At 54.1% G+C, this 20,461-nt stretch overlaps 1 protein-coding gene across 7 annotated transcripts in view; it reads right to left on the reverse strand.

Annotated features, from left to right (window-relative positions):
- Positions 1–2,728: 2,728 nt before the first annotated feature.
- XPO6 (exportin 6) overlaps positions 2,729–20,461 on the reverse strand; it is a 103,897-nt gene continuing 86,164 nt past the window's right edge. For all 7 annotated transcript variants that reach the window (XM_019431830.2, XM_019431835.2, XM_019431834.2 and 4 more), the window contains exons 15-24: positions 19,825–19,969; positions 17,681–17,827; positions 16,581–16,770; positions 12,076–12,231; positions 10,882–10,996; positions 10,526–10,697; positions 9,030–9,191; positions 6,167–6,265; positions 5,804–6,034; positions 2,729–3,433 (exon numbers count right to left, since the gene is read on the reverse strand). In XM_019431830.2, the coding sequence (XP_019287375.2) occupies positions 3,332–3,433; positions 5,804–6,034; positions 6,167–6,265; positions 9,030–9,191; positions 10,526–10,697; positions 10,882–10,996; positions 12,076–12,231; positions 16,581–16,770; positions 17,681–17,827; positions 19,825–19,969 (1,519 nt within the window). In that variant the 3' untranslated portion in view covers positions 2,729–3,331. The remainder of the gene's footprint in view (positions 3,434–5,803; positions 6,035–6,166; positions 6,266–9,029; positions 9,192–10,525; positions 10,698–10,881; positions 10,997–12,075; positions 12,232–16,580; positions 16,771–17,680; positions 17,828–19,824; positions 19,970–20,461) is intronic.

Below are 20,461 nucleotides of genomic sequence, written 5' to 3' on the forward strand. Positions count from 1 at the left end.
CTTGCAGGCACAGGCTGCCTCACTGGCCTCCCAGTCCTTCACGTGCAGCCCAGCACCCGGCTAGGAAAGGTATTCGGGAAATAACGTCTGTGAAATTCACTGCCGTCAATCGGGAGTCCTGTCAAGGCCCCGGGAGTCAACCAGAGCCATCGGCACCTTTCCTCTCCCTGGTCCCAGCCACCCTGCAGCGATGTCACTCTAGGATCACGGTGGCACTCGGGAACGGGCAGGAGGCCTGGTCGGGCCCCACCACTAAGCTAACCAGGCAGGAGAGGCCCCAGGATCCACAGAAGTGGGGGCTGATTTGGTCAAATGATCTCATCGGAGCCTTTCGAGCTCAGACACTGTGCAACTCTGGAGTACGCTTCTTCCGAAGAGAAACCAGGCCCAGCAAAACCTGTCACAAGTCGAGAACGTTTGTGCCGCCAGCTTCGCGTGTGGGAACCGAACCTATGGAAATAGACAAGCGCTGAAATTTACGTGTGAGAATGTCCACAGCGCATCATTGAGAATAAGGAACCCCATAAACGAAGCGTGTCCGTGAAATGCCATCTGCCATTAAAAATCATGTTTTACTAGAATAGTAAGTAAAAGGGTCACAACGTGTCAAGTGAACAAGAGAGGCTGCACTACAACACGAACTCGCTTTTACAAAACCAAAAATAAAGGAAAAGCAAAAACATGTGTTTGTCCACATGTGGGAAAGAAAATTCACCAAAATATTAACAGTGGTTTTCTCTGATCAGATGTCTTTTTTTAAGCTTTCTACATTTTTTACTACAATATTTTACTCAGGAGAAAAAAAAAGGCTATTGAAAAAAAAGTCGACCCTCCACTGTCTGAGGCCAATGGCAGGCGAGTGGCAGAAAATGCTGGAATTCGGGAAGCTGTTACCAGTCCCCAGCCAAGACTGACCTAAAGGCTCACTGCTGTCCGTGTCTGGCCTTTCCCTGTCCCCTCCCTCAGAATGCAGACAGTCTCTGGGCTTGTCAAGCGCCTGAGAATGCACCCAATTCCAGCCACACTTCTTAAGGCCTGCTCTTGTGCCCACGGAGGGGGGCGGGAGAGCCACTGCAGACAAGAGGGATCAGATGCAAGTCAGAGGATGACAACGAAGGGAGCAGACCCTTTCTGCAGGTCACCCAGACTCTGCTTGCATACCTCCAAGGACGGGGAGCTCACTACAATGCACACAGCTGGGGCCACGTCCAGCAGAATTGGAACAAAAATCCCCCATCTGGGCCCACCTTACTCCCCACGGCCTCTCCTCTCCCACCCCAAATCCTGCCTCGAGTTCTGTCCAAGGGTACAGCTCTCGGGCGGCAGACCCCATCCCTTCACCCCTTCCATCTGCAAGGCATTCAAAAACCCCTTTCATTGGCTCAGGCACAGACCACACTCTGGCCTCCCCTCACGGGCAGGTGAGGTGGTATTTATAGCCCAGGAATAATTGGATGTTAATTCTTTTCTGCAAAAGAGCGACCAGAGTTTCAATTTCCTCCTCTCCGAACTCTGAAGAGGGGCTAGCTGTAACTGGGAGGCTGTGACCGACACGGAGCAAGGGGCCACATCACGCACACACGGGCACACACACGTACCACCCAGGGCCCCCGGGCCCCTCACCCCTGCAAGTGGTCCTTGTAAAGGCCTCAGAAGGAGAAGCCCTTCCTCCCCAGTCCTACCAACAAGCCAGTGGCCACTCTCGCTTCGGGTGCGCAAGCCTCTTCCTGCCAGGTGTGGGATTCCACGTCAGAATCTAGCCGAGTCCCGGGGCGCCTGTCTGGCTCGGTCAGTGGAGCCTGAGGCTATTCATCTTGGGAGTTGTAGGTTCGAGCTCCACGCTGGGTGTAGAGATTACTTAAAAATAAAATTAAAGGGGCGCCTGGGTGTCTTGGTCGGTTAAGCGACCAACTTCAGCTCAGGTCATGATCTCACACTCCTCCATGAGTTCGAGCCCCGCGTCGGGCTCTGTGCTGACAGCTCGGAGCCTGGAGTCTGCTTCTGATTCTGTGTCTCCCTCTCTCTCTGCCCCTCCCCTGCTCATGCTCTGTCTCTGTTTGAAAAATAAATAAAAACATTTAAAAAATTAAACATTAAAAAAAAAATTAAATTAAAAAAAAAAATGTCTAGTGCCGTCAGACTGGTCGCTATGACCCTCAAGGCAGGAGGAGCTGCTGACGCGCTATCCCAGAAACTTCGGGACAAGCACCACTTCCACACGCGAATAGCGGCCGGACAAGGCCCAGCTCTCAGACCTACCAACTGGCCCCCAGGGCCACCCTGCTACAGCCTCCCTCCTCTCCCCTGCAACCACCGCCTCTCAGATGAACCACCTGTTGAGACCTCCGCCTCTCTGCTGACCTCAGGCGAGACTTTGGGCCACAGAGGGGCAACTCCTGCCTGGGTGTCTAGAAAGGATCCATTCTGGAGGAGGAGAGGAACGGGATCCGGAGCCTGAGGAGCAGGGGTGGTGGACCCCACGTGGACTCCACCCCCACCCCCGCCACCGGGTGACCTGTAAGAGTCAGCTCCCGCCCTCTGCCCCAGAGAACCGGGGGTCCCGTGTCCTTCGGCCGCTTCACTGAGAGGCTGTCCAGGCGGCCCTCCTGTGTGTGCGCTCCCCCGGCACAGTCCCACGCCCCTCACTGCCCTGCTCCGCACCAGGATGTCCTCCACCCGCACGCTGGCCCAGGGAGGCCCCGAGTGGAAAGACGCTCCCTGACCAGCGTTTCTATAACAACAACATAAGCATTTTATTTTTCATTAAGCTTCTTAGTTTCTTAGTATCACAATGGAATGATGAGAAAACGGGAACAAAAACCCACGAGTCTGCGAATCTCTGACAAAACGCAGAGACTTCAAGGCAATCGGAGGGGAGGGCGGGAGAGGCTGGGCAGAAGCGCCCAGATAGTCCCGCGTCAGGCCTCTCCGCCGCCGGCCGGGCGGGGTGGGTGGGGGCGGAATGGTGAGAAGGTGGCACTGTCACGAGCGGTCCCCGGCGCTTCTGCCTCACGGCTGGTGTCCTCGGGAGGTGCGCGGAGGCCCACAGGATTCCCCGGGGCCTCCCTGGTGCCTGGGCGCACGAGCCCCTCGCCCACCCCTGACGTCCGGGGGCACCCCAGCCAGCGCTGAGGGGCACCCCGAAGCCGGGTCGGCTGGGTGGGCGGCGGGAGGGGGGCGTGGAGGAGCGGGGGGGCAGGTAGCCGGTCAGGGTGCGGGAATCCGAGGAGCGGCGAGGCCCGTGAGGGGGCGCCTGTGGCGGAGGGCGGAGGGCGGAGGCGGTGCGGGCGCGGCAGCAGCAGGTGTGTCCCGTGGCAGCGGGCGGCCGCGCCTAAAGCTTCACAGTGCCGGGGGGCAGGCTGTCGTTGCACAGTCTGTAGTAGCGCAGGTCGTTGACCAGCCTGTGCACGTTCTGGGTGAACGAGGGCAGGTCCTGGAAGGCAGGGGCACAGCTGCAGCCCAGCCCCACCCCGCACCCCGGCTCAACCCCAGCCCCCGCCACTTCCGTCCCAGCACGCTCGAACCTTCTACGCCTCCCCGCACCGTGTCAGCACAGGCGCTGCGGGAGAGCCAGAAGCGGAGCGAACGCCCCCCTGGCGCTCCCCGCGTGCAGGCCTGCGCGTCTGCTCAGGGACCCACCCCCTCGAGCCCCACCCAAGCCCGCGACGCACGGTGCGTTCACACCACCGTCGTAAGGGTGAAGACAGCGAAGCGCACGGCGATCGCGGAACTTGCCCCAGGGAGGGGGTCCAGACCGGACTCGCTCGTGCACGGGGGCACGCCTGCCAACGCACACCTCTCCTTCGCCACGGCCAAGCCACGTCCACAGAGTCCACCCCCGCCCGGGCCCCAGGCGGGCCCGACCAGTCAGCAGGGACGCATCGGCGGCACCCACGGGCTGCAGACACCCATCGAGAGGGCCCCTCGCAGCCGGAACCCAGACCCCACCAGAGGCCACAACAAGAGCACGGGGGTCAGCCCCCTCATCTTTAGGCCGGGATCACCGGTGGCCAGAGCGCAGGTCCAAATGCGGAGTGACCCCAACGGTGCCTGCCACAGAGCGAGTGCACGCCTTCTGAAAGCCCAGTGGCAGGGCGGGTTCCGGAAACGGCTGAAGCCACCGACAGCTCCCCTCGCCCACCCACGCCTCACCCCCGCTAATCTGTCCTCTTCGGCCTCCGCTCAAAGCCTGCCTCTTCTAAAAAGGCCCCAGCTGCCCAGGCCAGCACCCCTGCTCATCGCTGTCGAGCCGCCCTCGGCTCCCCCTGTGCGTGGGCAGTACAAACAGGCTCCCGAGTGAGAAGGCCCAGCCGAGGGATCCTGCTTCCCGGCTCTAGCGTTCCCAGGCTCTGAACTGCCACCTAACGGCTGACCCTGCGGAGCCTGGGCTCATCTGTGAAATGGGATTAACAAGAAGACCTGTATACACTTCAGAAGGCTGCTGGAAGGCTCACGAGAGCCAGGACATGTGACTTGGCTGGCCCGGCGTCATCCACGGAGGGCGCCGCCGCCTGTCTTCCCAGGGAGGCTCCTCTGAAGCAGGGAGGGACTGAGCCCCAACACCCTCTCCGGGCCGAGAGGCAGCCAACTTCAGGTACAGAGGGAACTGGTGAGTGGAGGCACTGATTCCTTTACTCATCCTCCAGAAAACAAACCAAGGGGTGTCTCTTAGATCAGTGGCTCCCAAATGCCAAATTCAAATTTCCTGGGGGAGGATACAAGAATATGTTCCTGTGTGTTTCATAAGCACCCCAGGTGCACTGATGCATATATAGATTTGGAAGCCCGGCTTTCAATCGAGAAGCTGGCTGACAATGACATCACTAGAAACTGACAGTTAAATATCAGGATGTGGTCTCCAGGAAAAGGAAGGAAAAATACCCAAGTGGCTGCAGTGAACTTTAAGAAAAAGTTTAGGAGGGAACAAGACATCCCAGAGAGAAAGATTCCAAGACAAGGGAAAACAGGACCTGAGTCTAAGAAAGCACTATCCTGACACACGTCACAGACGAGACGGGCAAGCGGTGAGAGGAGTCTGCTCCAGCGAGCGATGTGTAAATCTGAACACTAAAGGGGAACCGTGGGCAGGCTGCTCCAGGGTGGGAGGCAAGGCAGGGACGCATGAGGACGTGGGAGAAAGATTTCATCTTGCCACGTGTCAGGTGGTGAAGGACAAAAAGGACTTGTTCCGTGGGAAGAGTTCCAGGAAAAGCCTATCGGGCAAGCGAAGAAACCTAACGGCTGTGAGAGAGTAAGCAGGGCAGGTGAGTGCCCGGGAGGCAGGCGCCGGGACAGAAGCCGGGTGCCACGGGACCCGGACACACGGGCAGCGCTGGCTCCGTGTGCACCCACAGCCACCCAAGGTGCTGCACGGGGGGCCACAGAGCCCGCCCTCGCACCACGTTCCCCGAGCGGGCGGCGAGGGGGACAAGGGGGAGTGCTGCAGGGGCTCCTCCCAGGACGTGGCAGCAGGTCAGCCCACACTGAACCGGGAGGCCTGGGGAGAGCCCAGGTGCCCACCTCGAACTCTGGGGACTCAGAGACTCCTGAGCACCAGTCTTCGCAGCCTGTCTGCGAGTTCACGACCCGTGAGGGAACAGCGTCCGGACTGCTGGGGCCGGGGCCCAGGGGCCGACGTGAAGAACACACACCGGGGGAGGCGTGTGCCCCTGCGTCCAGCCGCGGCACCAAGTCGTTCAGGAGCCACCGGCGGGTACAGACCACTGCCCCTTCCTCCCTGAGCAGGCCCCAGGCGTGTGAGCCCTGGCCCGTCCTCCCTTTAGCCTGGCCTCTCTCTCCTCACCCGATCCATCTTGAAATTCCGCCCCAGCACATTTTTCTGGTTGGCATCCACGCCATCACAGCTGGTCAGAAACTCTGGGAGGAAGGCTGCAAAGAAGCCATCAAAGTCCACAGAGGCCATGTTGTAAATGGCGATGCCGATCTCCTCCTGCAGAAGGTCGTGGGACTTGTGAACCAGGACCTGTAGCAGCACGTTCACAAACTGAAACAGCATGGTGGTCCGGAAGATCTTCTGCAGACAGAGAGGCCTGGGTAAGCCAGGGCACGAGGGCTTGCTCTGCCCCTGGGGCCTTGAGGAGGGTGGGACTCCGCCCACCCCCGGGGCAGCTCTGACGAAGGGCCCTTCCCGAGAGTGGGCACTGACCTTGTGGTATAGCTTCTGCTTGGTGTTGAGAGTCTCCAAGTAGAAGAGATTTTGTTTAAATAGGTGGATATCAGGCTGGAGAAAGGACTGTCCGAAAGCCTAGAAATAAGACCACTGTGTTATAAGCACCATTTAAACCACCTCAGACCAGGCCCTCAAGGGCCCCCGCCCCACACCAAAAGAATGGGCGTGCCACAGGCAGTTCCTCATGCCCACCGCAGGGCTAGGGTATCCACTGCCTTGATTCTTCTGCTCAGATCTTGGAATGTTCCCGTGTAGCCTTAGCTCTTTTTTTTTTCAATGTTTATTTGGGCGGGGGAGGGGGGGGCGCACGAGTAGGGGAGGAACAGAGAGAGACGGAGACACAGAATCCAAAGCAGGCTCCAGGCTCTGAGTTCTGACACCAGGCTCGAACTCACAAGCGTTGAGATCATGACCTGAGCCGAAGTCGGACGCTTAACTAACTGAGCCACCCAGGCGCCCCTAGTCTTAGCTCTTAAGTCCTCCCCACTGGGCCTCACTTCACATCTTGGTTTCACCTTGGCCTTTTGGAATAAACCTCCAGATCCCTTCATGGATTCTGCCTGTGTAGCGAGAAGCTGCCCACCCTCTCCTCGGCGTCCCAGCTCTTACAGACCACAAATCCTGGGAGGCTCCTTCAACCAGCTGCCTCTGCTTGGGGTTAAGCAACAGCAAAGTTTTAAACTGCTTTGTAATTTCTGGGCTATGAGCTATTAGTTCAAGGGCAAAAAGAAACTCCCCTCCGGACCTGACCAAAACAACCCCCAAGCTGATGACGTACAAGCCCCCACCCCTAACAAGCTGCTGATTGCTCTGTCATTCTGACCCCAGGCCCCTGAGCTACAAGAAGGGGGTCTTATAATGCCTGCTACAGCAGTGACATCTCCATGATGCCCAATGTTTTATTTACTTTTTTAAGTTGGGTTTACTGAAGTGTGTGACACAGAAAAACTCCCTCTTTCGGGGTGCACTGCCGTGTGACTGGTACAGGGTCATCTAACCACCATGACAATCAAAACACACATTTCCATCTCCCCCCACCCCTCAAAAGTGTCCCTGGTGTCTCCACTAGTAGTCAGCCTTTTCCCCTGCCCCTGGGCGACCACTGCTCATTCTCGGTCCCTCCAGTTTTGCCTTTTCCAGAATGTTATATGATGTAATGGAATCATATGGCATTGTAGCCTTTTGGGTCTGGCTTCTCACCCAGCACAACATGACCTATGTTGGTGTTGGTGTAAGAATGTTCCTTTTTACTGTCAAGTAGCAGTCCATTATATGCGTGTGCCTCAGTTTACCCACTCACCAGATGATGGATATCTGGATTGTCTCCAGATTTGGGCAATTATGAAAAAAGCCACTATAAACACCCGTGGACACGTGGCATGAATATGTTTTCATTTATCTTAAGTTGGGGCGCCTGGGTGGCGCAGTCGGTTAAGCGTCCGACTTCAGCCAGGTCACGATCTCGCGGTCCGTGAGTTCGAGCCCCGCGTCAGGCTCTGGGCTGATGGCTCGGAGCCTGGAGCCTGTTTCTGATTCTGTGTCTCCCTCTCTCTCTGACCCTCCCCCGTTCATGCTCTGTCTCTCTCTGTCCCAAAAATAAATTAAAAAAAACGTTGAAAAAAAAAGAAAAAAAAAAAATTATCTTAAGTAAAATGCTTAGACGTAGGATTGTTGGTCAGGAAACTGCCAGACTGTGAAGCCGTCTTCCAAACTGGCTTTTACCAGTCCCGAGCAGGGGGCCAGCCATCACCAAGAAGGCTTAAAAGCAAGGCTGAAGAGGGGGATAGGAGGGGAGCAAACACTTGAATACTCCACACCCAAGGCCCCACCGGAGACAGAAGGGCAGCAGGAGACCAGCCGTAGGGCTCGTGCTCATCCAGACTCTCCACACTGGGAGCGTGTGCCTGTGTGCCGACCGGGGGCTCAAGGGGGTAAGGGGAGAATCCCTCTGCCCATGCTGTGAAGAAAACCCTGCACTGAAACAAACAAAAGGAGAACCCTCTACTCCAACCTAGGCTTAGAACAAAAAGTTCTACGATCCAGTGCAGCATGAGGATAGTGCCGGAAAGCAGCCACGAGGCAGCCTGGCCGCCCTAGCCTCCCACGGCGGGAGACCACTTGCTTCACAGGGCGGTGTTCCACCAGTATAGTGCGGTACGGGCCAGAATGATCTTTTTTTTAAAATTAATTAATTTATTTATTTATTTTAATGTTTTATTTATTTTTGAGACAGAGAGAGAGCATGAGCAGGCGAGGGGCAGATAGAGAGCGAGACACAGAATCCGAAGCAGGCTCCAGGCTCCGAGCTGTCAGCACAGAGCCCGACGCGGGGCTAGAACTCACGAACCGCGAGATCATGACCTGAGCCGAAGTCGGACGCTCAACCGACTGAGCCACCCAGACGCCCCCTGAATGATCTTTTAAAAATGCAGATCACTGGGTCCCTCTCCAAGGGGGAGTCTCCCCAAGAGACTCCACTCAGCTCCCAGTCAAGGAGGCCTCGACAGCTGTGCTGACGGCAGGCAGTCCCCTCGCCCTTGGGAAACACAAGTGCCAGCTGCTGAGCATACGCTAACTCATCCAACCTCACAATAAACCCATCAGATAAGCAGCATTCTCCCCACTTGATGAGGGGAGAGACTGGGGCTCCAAGAAGTTAATTAACTTCCTAGGTCGCAAGAGGTAGTAACCAAGCTTCGGCCCAAGACGACCTGGCTTCCCCATATGTCAGGGAAGCAAACCAAGGGACGGCCAGCCAGTGGCCCCAGCTGGTGTCCAGGATGAGGCCTGTCCGTCCCGGGATCACACGGCAGCCTCGCCGGCTTTGCCAGCACGTTACCTGCATGATGGCACTGAACTGAGGCTCATTCTCCATCTGCTCCTCAGCGATCCCCCTCTGGACACTGGCCAGGACAGTGGACTTGAAGAAGTACCTCCAGTTGTGATGGAGCGTCCGGAACAGGAGCTCAAACAGCTCAGCCTTCACATCAGGGGAGGGGCGCTGTGGAGACACACAGACCCTCAAACCTTCCCTTCCTGCGGCTCAGGGGGGCCGCTCACAGCCTCAGCTCCGAGCAGCAAGGAGGCCCGGGCAACGCCTGATAACAGCAAGCAGAGTGTCAGTGTCCCCCCACACTGCCGTCTGGTCCAGTCCCCTTCAGGCCAGCAGTTCAAACCAGGTATACTTCCGCAGAGACACGATGCCCGGGTCAGTGCCAGGGGTGCCCTTTTTCTGAGGGAAACCCTCAGCCCTCTAAGCCAGGAAAAAACGGCTACCAAATGGCAGAGCAATGAGCGATACGGGTTTCCTGTTTAGAAAGCAGCTGATCCGATCTGTCACCTCTTCTTGGCTGTGTTGTTCCTTCCCCCAGGATAAAAACCGCTGTCCCAGCTAACCTGTTGACCCCATGTAAGACAAGTAAGAAGCTTTAAAAGCAGTTTTGCCGTCTACGGAAGAGGAGTCACAGAGCACCTGGAAGGCACAGAAAGCAGCGTCAGGGGACCTCGGAGGAGGCAGCGTGTGGCACTGAGCGCTCTCTGGGCCTGTGTCCCCGGTCACCAGCAGCAGGGTTCTGGGAGGAGGGGAGGCTTAGCGGTATTTTCTAACTGAACCAAAAATCTCCAAGTCATTGGAGGGCATGCCAGGTCACGGTATTCCAGATGTCTCTGTAGAATTCAAAACTGTAAGCCCCAGATATATTTAATTCAGCCTTGATTAAAATTAAATTGGGACCAGAGGGCACCAGCTCCCATGGCAGGAATCCTTACAGGGCCCAAGCGTGTTTAACGACGCAAAGCAACTCACTCACTTAAGCCTTAGTTGGGGGACTTAAAAAGGTTAGCTCTTACTTAACTATCACATAAAATTTAGTTAAATTCACACTTATTCTGGATCTTGTCATGCTGAATGTAGGTTTTCTAAGGATGTGGAGTGTTTCTTTAACAACAAAACTTCTACATGGTTCCAAGCACTGGCCTCGTATCCTTGAGACCGGTGCATGGGCTTACTAGTATGTCTTAACAAGTACGTCTTGTTACGGTGTTTGCCGGAGAAAACCACATATTCACCTAAAGTTAGAAGCTATTTGCCACGGACACTGATCTTACTCACCGACCAGCCTTGCAGTTAACCTGCTGTGTTTTCCCTAGACTAGTTCCAATTAACTCGACCAATACAAAAAGACTGGACCAAGCTACAGGCATTCTTTCCTGGAAAAAATTATCTTACAGAAAAATAACAAGTGAGCTTTAAAACACTGCATTTTCTTCACTATCTCATTCCCTCCTCGGCTGCAGAAGCGAGGCAGCACAGGGGACCACCCCAGCCCCTCATACCTCGGCAATGATGGGATACACCTGCTCCATGCACAGGGAGATGATGCTGGGGAGAAAAGGCTTGAACACCTGGCCAGGCTCCTGGACCACCACCTGCAGGATCTTCAGGAACTTCTCCACCACCCGGCAGCCAGTGCTGCCTTCGTGGAGGATGCTCTCGGCCAGCTGTTCTCTGCAGACAAGGGGAAAGCACGCAGTAGCCAAAGAAATGCTCTCTGGGGCGGGCAGCATGAAAACCAACGCTCGCGGCAAGTGAAGAGAAAGGAGCAGAAAGTCCTAGGTTTTGTGGCCGGCCCCACCCCTCCTTGTCCCCTGGGAGTCTGGAAGCCACGGACAGCGGATCTGTGGTTGGTTACCTGGTAAACATGTTGAGGAAGGTCTGGATGATCTGCTCCGTGAAAGGCACGCCCATCTGTACTCTAAGGCCTCGGAACAGAGTGAGGAAGAAGCTCAGCATCTCGTCAGTCACATCTAAGCAGAGGCACAAAGCGAACGGTCAGAGGCGCGAGCACACGAGGGTAAGTGGAAGCCCGGGGCCTGGCTGACCTCCTTTTTTCAATCTGCACTATCCTCTCTCCCGAAGGCTTCCTGCTGGAAGAAATTTCCCCAACACCATCGGAGCCGTGATGCAAAGCGGGAGATGACCGAGGACATGCTGGGACGACGGCTCCGGCCTCGCGAACCTCTGGCTCACAACGGCTCACTAGAGGAAGCGAAGGTCACCTCGAAGCCTCCCTCGCCAGCTGGCATCCAGCGACACCGAGTTTTCACTGCAGGTGGGCCATTTTGTGCTCACGCTGACGGAGCGATTCAACCGGGTCAACACCTGAGTGCTTCTGCCATTTTGCTCTCTGATCGCTAATCCCCGCACTTGGGTCAGAGGTTAAGTGGCTGAAAATGGATAATGACGGTGTATTCAGGCTGCGTGGCCCTCTATTATTAATGGTCCATTATCATTAATGGACCAATAATGGGACTAATTGCCAAAAACGTTGGTTACGTTTCCTCCGGTTCCACTGGCAGATCTCAACAATCATCTCGTACAGTGTTCTGGCTCTAACCTCACACACTCTGCTTACAAGAGGCAATCAGTGAATGCTTGCTGACTGACAGGCCCCAACAGTCCTCTCCGAAGACTGACGAGGCTGCTGTAAACGCTCTCCCGAGAGCCAGAAAGAGCCTCTATCGGGTGAGGGAGGGAACCATGTCGGCAAAACCCACCTTGCCATCTAAGGAAATACGCGGCACTCGGGGGAAAAAGTTCCTTCCCCTCCTTTACAGAGCCCCCTGCACCTCATCCACTCGTGGCCACGCTGGGAGAAGGCAAAGACTTAGAAGCGAGTCCCAGGTAGACGCCCCAAGTGACTCCGGGCCACACGACACAGGTGCAAGGCCCAGGTGAGGGCTCCACGGGGCCTCAGCACCCCCCCCCCCCCATGAGCGTCCCTGCCCTCTGCCTTCAGAACCCGGGCCCGCACCGCCAGCTCCTTGTGTTCTGCCGAGCCGAGCAGTCGCTCTGGGCCTTGCAGGCGCCTGCCAGCAGCTCCTACCTGACTGGTGGATAAAAGCTGGAAAGAGGGCCAGGGAGACTTGCACGGATTCCTGCAGCGACTGGTAGCAGATCTGCCGGGACTTGGTGGACTCCCCGGAGACGCTGTCCACGATGTCTTCTAAAACACTAAGCGTCTGGTGGATAATCACTTTGGCTGCAAATCGAGATTCAGTGCACGTTATGACTTGTCGGAGGATAAATAAAGCAGGGGGCCGGGGAATACCCGGGAGGGGGCGAGATTCGCAGAAGTATTCGGAGGGCAATCGCAGAAACCTTGCTGAACGAACACAGTCTCTCTTCATGGGCTTCTCCACCTCTCCCGTCTCTCTCCCCCTACACCCTCTTCTTTCTTCTTTTTTCCGCCAGGACTCTGGCTGCCCGCTTGCTCAGATTTTTGCCTCTCTTCTGCCTCTGTCCACCAGAAACAAGGCCACCCAGAGGAAAAGATAAAACGTGGCCCCAGTTAGGTGTCTAGACTCTGAGATGGTGAACAGACGGGTGAGACTGGGCGTCCCAAGGTAATCACCCCAGGCGAGAAAGGACACATGCAGATCCGACACCCCTTCCACCCGACGTGTACCTCCCCGCCTGGCGATCGGCACCAGTACCCCGCTGGCCCACCTACTGTTGCTACGTTCGTGAATAAACTGCCTGTTCGCCCCTTATCCTACTGGGCCTGGGGCCTGACGATATATATGATTATTATGGTATCATGTGATGTTATCAACAACATACGCTTCTAATGAGACCCTGATGTAAACGCGATGCCTTCAGGGAACACAGAGAAAGCAGAGGTGGTGGCCAGCAAACGGGCAGGAGCTCAGAGGACACGGAAAGGGCCCTGATCAGAGGTGCCGGATAGGAACCACAGACGGGCACTTGACGGCCCTACACCCAGACAGGCTCCTTGTCAGTACACCGGGAATAGCCAACAGCCCCACCTTCACGGGGCTGCCGCGAGGATGAGAGACAAGGTTGAGAACGTGTCGAGCCCAGTGCCTGGCACATCGGAAGGTCCAGCACAGGGAAGCTGTCACCATTCCTCAGCACTGGTGGGGCTGGCTCCTCCCCTTAGACACGGAGCTTCCCACCGGCTGCCCTAAGAAGCACCCCCATGGCTCAGCCTGAGCTCAGCAGACTCAACGCTGGCAGAGCTCCAGAGGGCGGAACCAGAGCTGGGCTGAGGGCTGGCCTCTACCTGGTGGGGGTCCCTGGGTCGCCCTGGCCCCTCAAGCTCTGCAGCGGCTGAAGCCTCTGCGGCGGCTGAAGCAGCTTCCAGAGAAACATAAAGCAGAAGGAATAGATGCTCTAGAGGAGCAGGTTTGACTCCTGACTCTACTAGATTTTGCCTCCTCATCTGAAAATGTGGACAGAGAGAGACCACCACCTCACTCAAAGGACTGAGCATGAAAGAGAAGAATGGCTCACGACGGGCCTGCTTCTCTAACGGCCAGCCACACGGACCTCGGCAAGTGCACACAGGGCACACGCATCCTATGGAAGGAGCCACTCCCTCACAGCTGCTACAAGGACCGGGGCCAGGAAACTGCACTCGGGTCAGACGTTTCCCCAAGATGACACAAGGCACAGGGAAAGCAGTTTAGGGGGAAAAGCCAGTAGAGTTAAGAGACCAAAACTTGACCTCTGATGTGTAAGGAAACTGAAATAAGAACCAAAGCGTATTCATAAAAATGTACAAGAGCAAACGGAAAGCACCGTTAAATACGTAGTAACAGGAGAGATACGTAAAGTGTGATACCTTCCATGGAATAGGATGTTATCAAATCATTAAAAACAATGCTTTTCAGAACAAAGGGGTGATGTCGTGCAGGACAAGGATCTGGAAGCATTCAGAATCAGATCTGACTCCCGACCCCACCACCTTCTCTCTGATCCTGAACAACCTACACCTGCTGAGCCTGGTGGGGGAGGGCGCTTCACAATGGAGAGACTGGCAGGCACTGCTCAAAGCAAGTGATCCCAGAGAGCATGCCAAAATGGGACACACAGAAGTGACACAACGGGAGGTACACGTCACTGCCCAGGTGGTATTCACACCCCAACTGCTGGAAACAATCAGACAGAAAAGATTATGGGACATTTTACATGCAAATGGGTTTGGACTCTTCAAAACTGTCAATGTCAGAAGAAACAAAAAACCAGGAATACTTTTCTATATTAAAAGACTGAAGAGGGGCACCTGTGGCTCAGTAGGTTGAGCGTCCGACACTTGATTTCAGCTCAGGTCTTGATCTCACAGTTCATGAGATGGAACCCCATGTCGGACTCTGCACTCACGGTGCAGAGCCTGCTTGGGATTTTCTCTCACCCTCTCTCTCTGCCCCTCCCCCGCTTCTGCACTTGCTCTCTCAAATAAACAAACAAACAGAGATGTGACAACCAAACAGAACACAAGCTCCTTGGCTGTATCTTGGACTTTTTAAGAAGCAAAAAAGGCCACTTTGGTAACACCTGGGGAAAACCTGAACATGGTCTAGGTGTTAAATGACATTACCGTAATGTCACAACTTGGCTGTATTCGTGGTGTTTGGGTTACAGAAGAGAACACCTTGTTCTCAAAGACAAAGGTTAAGGTGTCAAGGATAAAGTGTCGGTAACTTCCTTTATTTAAAGGGCTCTGCTAAAAAGAGGAAGTGTGTGGGGAGGTGGGAGGAAACACGAGTGTGGCAAAATACTAACAAGTGGTAAATCCTAGTGAAAGATACACAGTTGTTCCTTTGCTTCATCCTTCAACTATTCTGTAGGTTTGAAAATTTTTCAAAGTACTAAACTGGGACGGGAAAAAACACTCCAGGCCTGGATTGGATCACTTGCAGCAGGAGGAGAAGACAGACCTCACAGGGCTGCAGGGAGGACCGCACGACGTAACGTACATGAAGTTCCGGGACCCCGCCTGGCACGCAGCGAACACCCCACAGACATTACTCTAAGTCTGTGCACCGTGGGAACCATGGGTTCTATTCAGCAAATAGTTCCAGCATGTGGTGGCACCCGCTCTGCCGTGGAAGCGTATGCTCTGGCCGACGAAAAGTGAGCGGAGATACAAATGATGGGTGTCACCTGCAGACCAGTGCTTTAAGAGCCACTGCACAAGCCCCCACGTCCCTGTCCCCGTGTAAGCACAGACTGCGGGGCGGCCTTCAGCGGCCTGGGTCGCTGAGTCGCCAGGAAAATAAGCAGGACGTTCTCCAACCCCCGTGGCCCCAGCTGAACATGCAGTGCGAGCAAGAAATACATCTTTCTCCTGGATTAAGCCACTACGCTTTGGGGACTGTTTGTTACCACAGGGCAAACCTACCCAACCCATGCTGGCTGACCGACATAAGCACGTGTAAAATAAAGAGACAAAAGACCACCAGATTTTCTGAAACACGACTCCACACTAGCTGTATGTAACCCCTGCGCCGATGACTTCCTCTTACCCGGGTTTCCCCAGGGATAAGATCAGGATAATCAACAGTGCCTAACTCGTAGGCTGATGTGGAAATTCAATGAATTAGTGAATGTAAAACACCGAGACCCAGGACCAGGCAAACACCGGACCGTGAAGGCTGGTGCCGGCTCAGCCGGAGGTGCGATGGCGGAGAGAGGACCGCCCGGGCAAGGGCCCAGCGCTCAGCACACCCTCACGAGCTCCGCTGCTCCCATGCAGCTCCAGAACTAGAAGACAAACTTAAACAGAGAATAAGGATGACAATGAGAGAATTAAAAGGGTGACTTTCTAAAATACTAAAACCAATGAGATTTAAGAGTTTTCCCCTTCTTTATACTATTCTAATATTTTTGTACAATAAGCATTATGGTAATGTCCCTGATTATGAAAATGATGTTTTTTAAAAAATGCTGGTATTTATTGCTATTTTTAACATTTGTTGACATTCTATGAATGATGTTGTCCAATAATGTTCCAATACTTTCTCACTGTGAAAATACTGTATTTTCTTAACATGTACTATAAAATTTGTACATCAGAGAAATCTGATGCCTTCTACTTGAACTGAGTTCTCTTGATTCATTTTTCTCTCCTTTTTTAATATAAATAATTAAACTTGAAGTGCCATTTGTGAAGATACCAAGTTCTTTCAAAGCCTCTGAAATACACGCATTTGGAGAAAGGTTAAAAATAGTTTCAAAAGACAGTTCTTAGATCTGCTCTTCCCAGTGAATTGCTTTGATTGCTTATATAAGTATCTGAAACGGATCAGTCCCTGTACATTTTTTTATCCAAGGAAGGCACCATTGACGGTTTACTTATTTTTGACATTTTAACTAAGAGAAGGGGTGTCCCACATTCAGGAAATAGGTCCGGCTGACGCGTTCACAGAATTCCACAGAGAAGCGGCTTCTACCGCCGAAAGCTGGCTCTCCCACTTTGCAGCTGAGGGACTACGGACAGATGAACGAATGCCGCATCGGCCACAAAGGAAGACAGCGCCTGGCCTACCTGCCTCCCCGGGCCGTCCCCGGCTCTGGGACACTTACTGTCCTCCAGTGGCATCTTCCTCTGGGGGGCCGCAGCATTGGGTTTCAGATCGCGATAGTCCCGTGAGAGTGCGGAGACGAGGCTGGCGTGGTTGATGGAACGGACGGGCCACTGCTGCTCATTCTCAGGCAGGTTTGGCCACGGAAGCAGCAGGATGTTAGAGAGGGCTCGGCACACCAACACCTGAGCCTGGAAGAGACCACCCCCCCGCCCCAGGTATCCATCAGAGGGTTAAGAGCAACAGCCGCTGCACCGGACGCAGCCTGGGCACCCAGGGCACACGCGGAGCTCAGGCCTCCGGGCTCCTTTCCCACAGGCTGGGCCTGAGGCTTCGGTCCAAATCTCAGGTAAGGCAGGGAGGAAAGTGAAAGTGAAGCAAAAACACCACGCCTGGTTCCAGCGCGTTCCAGGCCCCATCCTGGAATGTCATTTCCCGATGCTGTCACTGCCCCTCTACTCTGGTACCTGCAGCATTACAGGGCGGGGGAGTCACAGTCACTGCAGACGCTCGGTCTAACCAGTCCCTTAGCTGCTGGCTCCCAGCACCCTCGGAGGAGCCGCTGAGAACAGGGCTGAGAGAGAGAGAGGCTGCCGAGAACCTCTTGCGATCAACGTGCCTTTGGCGCCAGGTCAAAAGCAATACTGTGCCACCCCGGGCGCGCCCAAGTAACTGCTCCGACTCCCCTCGGACGCCACCTGTGTCTTGTTGGTTTTTAAACTTCCAGCCTGAGCCTCCTGAAGGATTTTGTGAAAATCCTTGTCTGGAGCTTCTCAACCCTAAGAAAACAAACGTGACAACGGACTGTTTTAAACCAAAAGGAATGCAAAGAAGACGCTGACACCAGCCAAATCGCTGGCTCTCAAAGCAGCGCCACCTCAGCACCTATCGGGAGGGTCTTTTACATCCTGATCTGCACACCGCCCGACCGCGTCGGGAAGGGCCTGACGACAGGGCACGGAGGCTGCCCTAAGTGCCACCTGGGGAGGAAACCATCTCTGGTGGCACAGCCCGTAAGCTCCGAGTGCGAAAGAAAGACCAGACTCCTCTTGCTCAGCCTCACGGCTCCAGGGCCCATGCAGCGTGGCCCTGGGGTCTCACCTTATCGACGAGTCGCTGAGCAGAGGCATCGGTGATTCTGTTGAACACTTTCTGCACCGCGGGGATGCTGATCAGAAAGACGGGCCGCACGGTGGTGGCCAGTGAGACCAGTAAGTGGCACGCAGATAGCAGCAACTTGTCTTGGACCTGGAGACAGAAGAGAACGTGTCGGTTCACTAGCTCTCCCGCGAGGCTGCGATTCGAAGAACTCCGACGAGGCAGTCGCAAGCCAGATCTGCTGCCGGGCCGTCGTTGCACATAACTCGGGCTCTGTGTCCAAGAAGTTTCCGGGGACGGCGCCCAGCACGAGGCACGCTCCTCTGTGCCACGTCGCAGCTCCTGACCTCACGCCGGGAGCGCCACCTCCAGTTCCTCCTGTCCTTAGTCGCTGGCACCTCTGGGCGCGATCGCTTCTCAGCTCCAAAAATTCCACGGCAGACTCCTTGGCCTGTCATTCAAACTACTCGGGATTGTTCACCTCACTCCTCCCGCTCCAACCAAGCCAACGTTTCTCTCCACCCGCCTTCCAACACTCAACCGGTCACGCCAGGCTCTCCTGCTTCCTCCCCTCCGCGTGCCAATCAAAAACCTGGTTCGAGGACCATCTGCCCTTTTCAAATTAGCAAAAGAGAAAACTCTTTATAGATATGACCTAATGCTGGTAAGACTGGTAAAAAACAGCACACCAAAGAGTCACGGGCATGCAGTTACTTTCGAAAGAAATATTACCAGAATTTCCTAGAACCACACATTATCCCTAACCTTTAACCTTTAATCCCGCTTTAAGAAAATCACCTAAAAGGATAAAGCTAAGTGCATATGTGCATTTCAGAATGATCTATAGTGATTTTTTTCAAATGCAGGCAACATTAAAGTCCAGCAATGGCTGGATACATCATAAATTATATTAATCCCCCCTCGTGGGATATTGTAACTCATTTACAAATTACAATCACAAACTGAACAAAACCTGGGGCACCTGGGTGGCTCAGCTGATTAAGCATCTGACTTCCGCTCAGGTCATGAGCTCATAGTTCATGGGTTCGAGCCCCACATCGGGCTCTGTGCCGACAGCTCGGAGCCTGGAGCCTGCTGCAGATTCTGCGTCTCCCTCTCTCTCTGCCCCTCCCTCGCGCACACACTCTCTCTCTCTCAAAACTAAACATCAAAAAAAATTTTTTAACAAGCTAAACAAAACCTTATGGAAATCAATACACTGTTAAGAGGAGGACAGAATGCTACGTAGATTAAGACTACAAAAAGACAGGGCCCAGTTGGTTGCTTGTCCAACTCTTGATCTCAGCTCACGTCATGATCTCATGGTTCACATGACAGAGCTCCAAGTCGGGCTCTGCGCTGACAGCTCGGAGACTGCTTGGGATTCTCCTCCTTCTGACCCTCCCACACTTACACTCTCAAAGCAAATAAACTTTAAACAAACAAACAAACAAACAAAAAAGACGAACACCTATACGCTCCATAATATAAACTGATGGTTTTCTCAAAGGACAGCTGAGTAGAAGCTGTCAAATTTACTTGGATGCACCTTTGACCCGGTAAATTCACTTTCCGGAACCCATCCTACAAGGTTGTACATACCAAGAACTAATTTCCATCAACAGGAGAATTATAAAACATTCCCACTACCAAACAGCAGTGTTTTAGAATGGGGGATTAAAGAGTACCATAAATTTTCGGTCTATAACTTAAATAGTGTTTAACTTCTTCACAATGAGCATGCATTCATGTGGGACTGAGGTTAAAAACTTAAGCTACATTTGAGTTTATATGGACCACAGCTCAAAAGGAACATGAGAGGACACGTGGTTCTATGGTAGTGCTGAGAATTATGGGTCTAACACCATGCGATATTTTGATTTTATAATAAGTGGGTATGTGGACAAAAGGACAAGGACTTAGACACAAAGCGTAGCCCTTGGGCGCCTGGGTGACTCAGCTGGTTAAGTGTCCAACTCGATTTCGGCTCAGGCCACGACCTGGAGGTTCGTGGGGCCGAGACCCACGTCAGGCTCCGCGGTAACAGTGCGGAGCCTGCTCGATGTTCTCCCTCGCCCCGCCCCCCCCCCCCCCCCCCCCCCCGGAATAAACAAACTTAAAAAGCGTAGCCCTTGCTGCCTTAGGACCTTGGTGCTGATCAGAGGTGTGACGGCATCCATGGTGGTGGAGACGAGCGTAACAAACTGCTGTGTGTTCTGCCGATGAGCTTCGCTGCAGTACTGCGCTAGCCAGTGAGAGTACGCCTGGAGAGCGGCCAGGGACTGGGCGTGCCTGCAAAGGGGAGAGAAGATGCGATTTCAAAGGTTAAGGTCAAGACATATGAGCATTAAACTTGTGTCCACAGCAAGTAAGGATTCCACTCATTGCATTTACCGTTCTAAGACACGCGAGACGGCACAGAAATCACGTACTCGCTCAGGTAGGACCTAAAAATCAAAACTCATCATCTAAATGTTGCCACCACTTCCTGTGACACAGAGAGCAGTCAGTTCTCTATGAAGCTACGGCTCCTTTTAGTGGACAACGAATTTTAGGAAACAAGAGCCTGGGGACTTAGGGGTCTCACCGCTCCTAGGACCTTTTAGGGGACAGAGCTAGGATTCAGGCAGACACCACGTGGAAATCAAACTGGTCGCCACCAACCGGGTGGCAAGTTGACCTCAAGCGCCTCAGACAGGACACAAGAAGGGCACACCGCCACCTATCTAGTGTTCTCGCGAAAAATGTTGACCATCGATCTCATACAGATCAACAACCAGACAA

Source organism: Panthera pardus, unplaced genomic scaffold, assembly GCF_024362965.1.
Source record: "Panthera pardus isolate Hobbes unplaced genomic scaffold, ASM2436296v1 HiC_scaffold_5, whole genome shotgun sequence".
In the NCBI taxonomy this organism is placed as follows: Eukaryota; Metazoa; Chordata; class Mammalia; order Carnivora; family Felidae; genus Panthera; species Panthera pardus.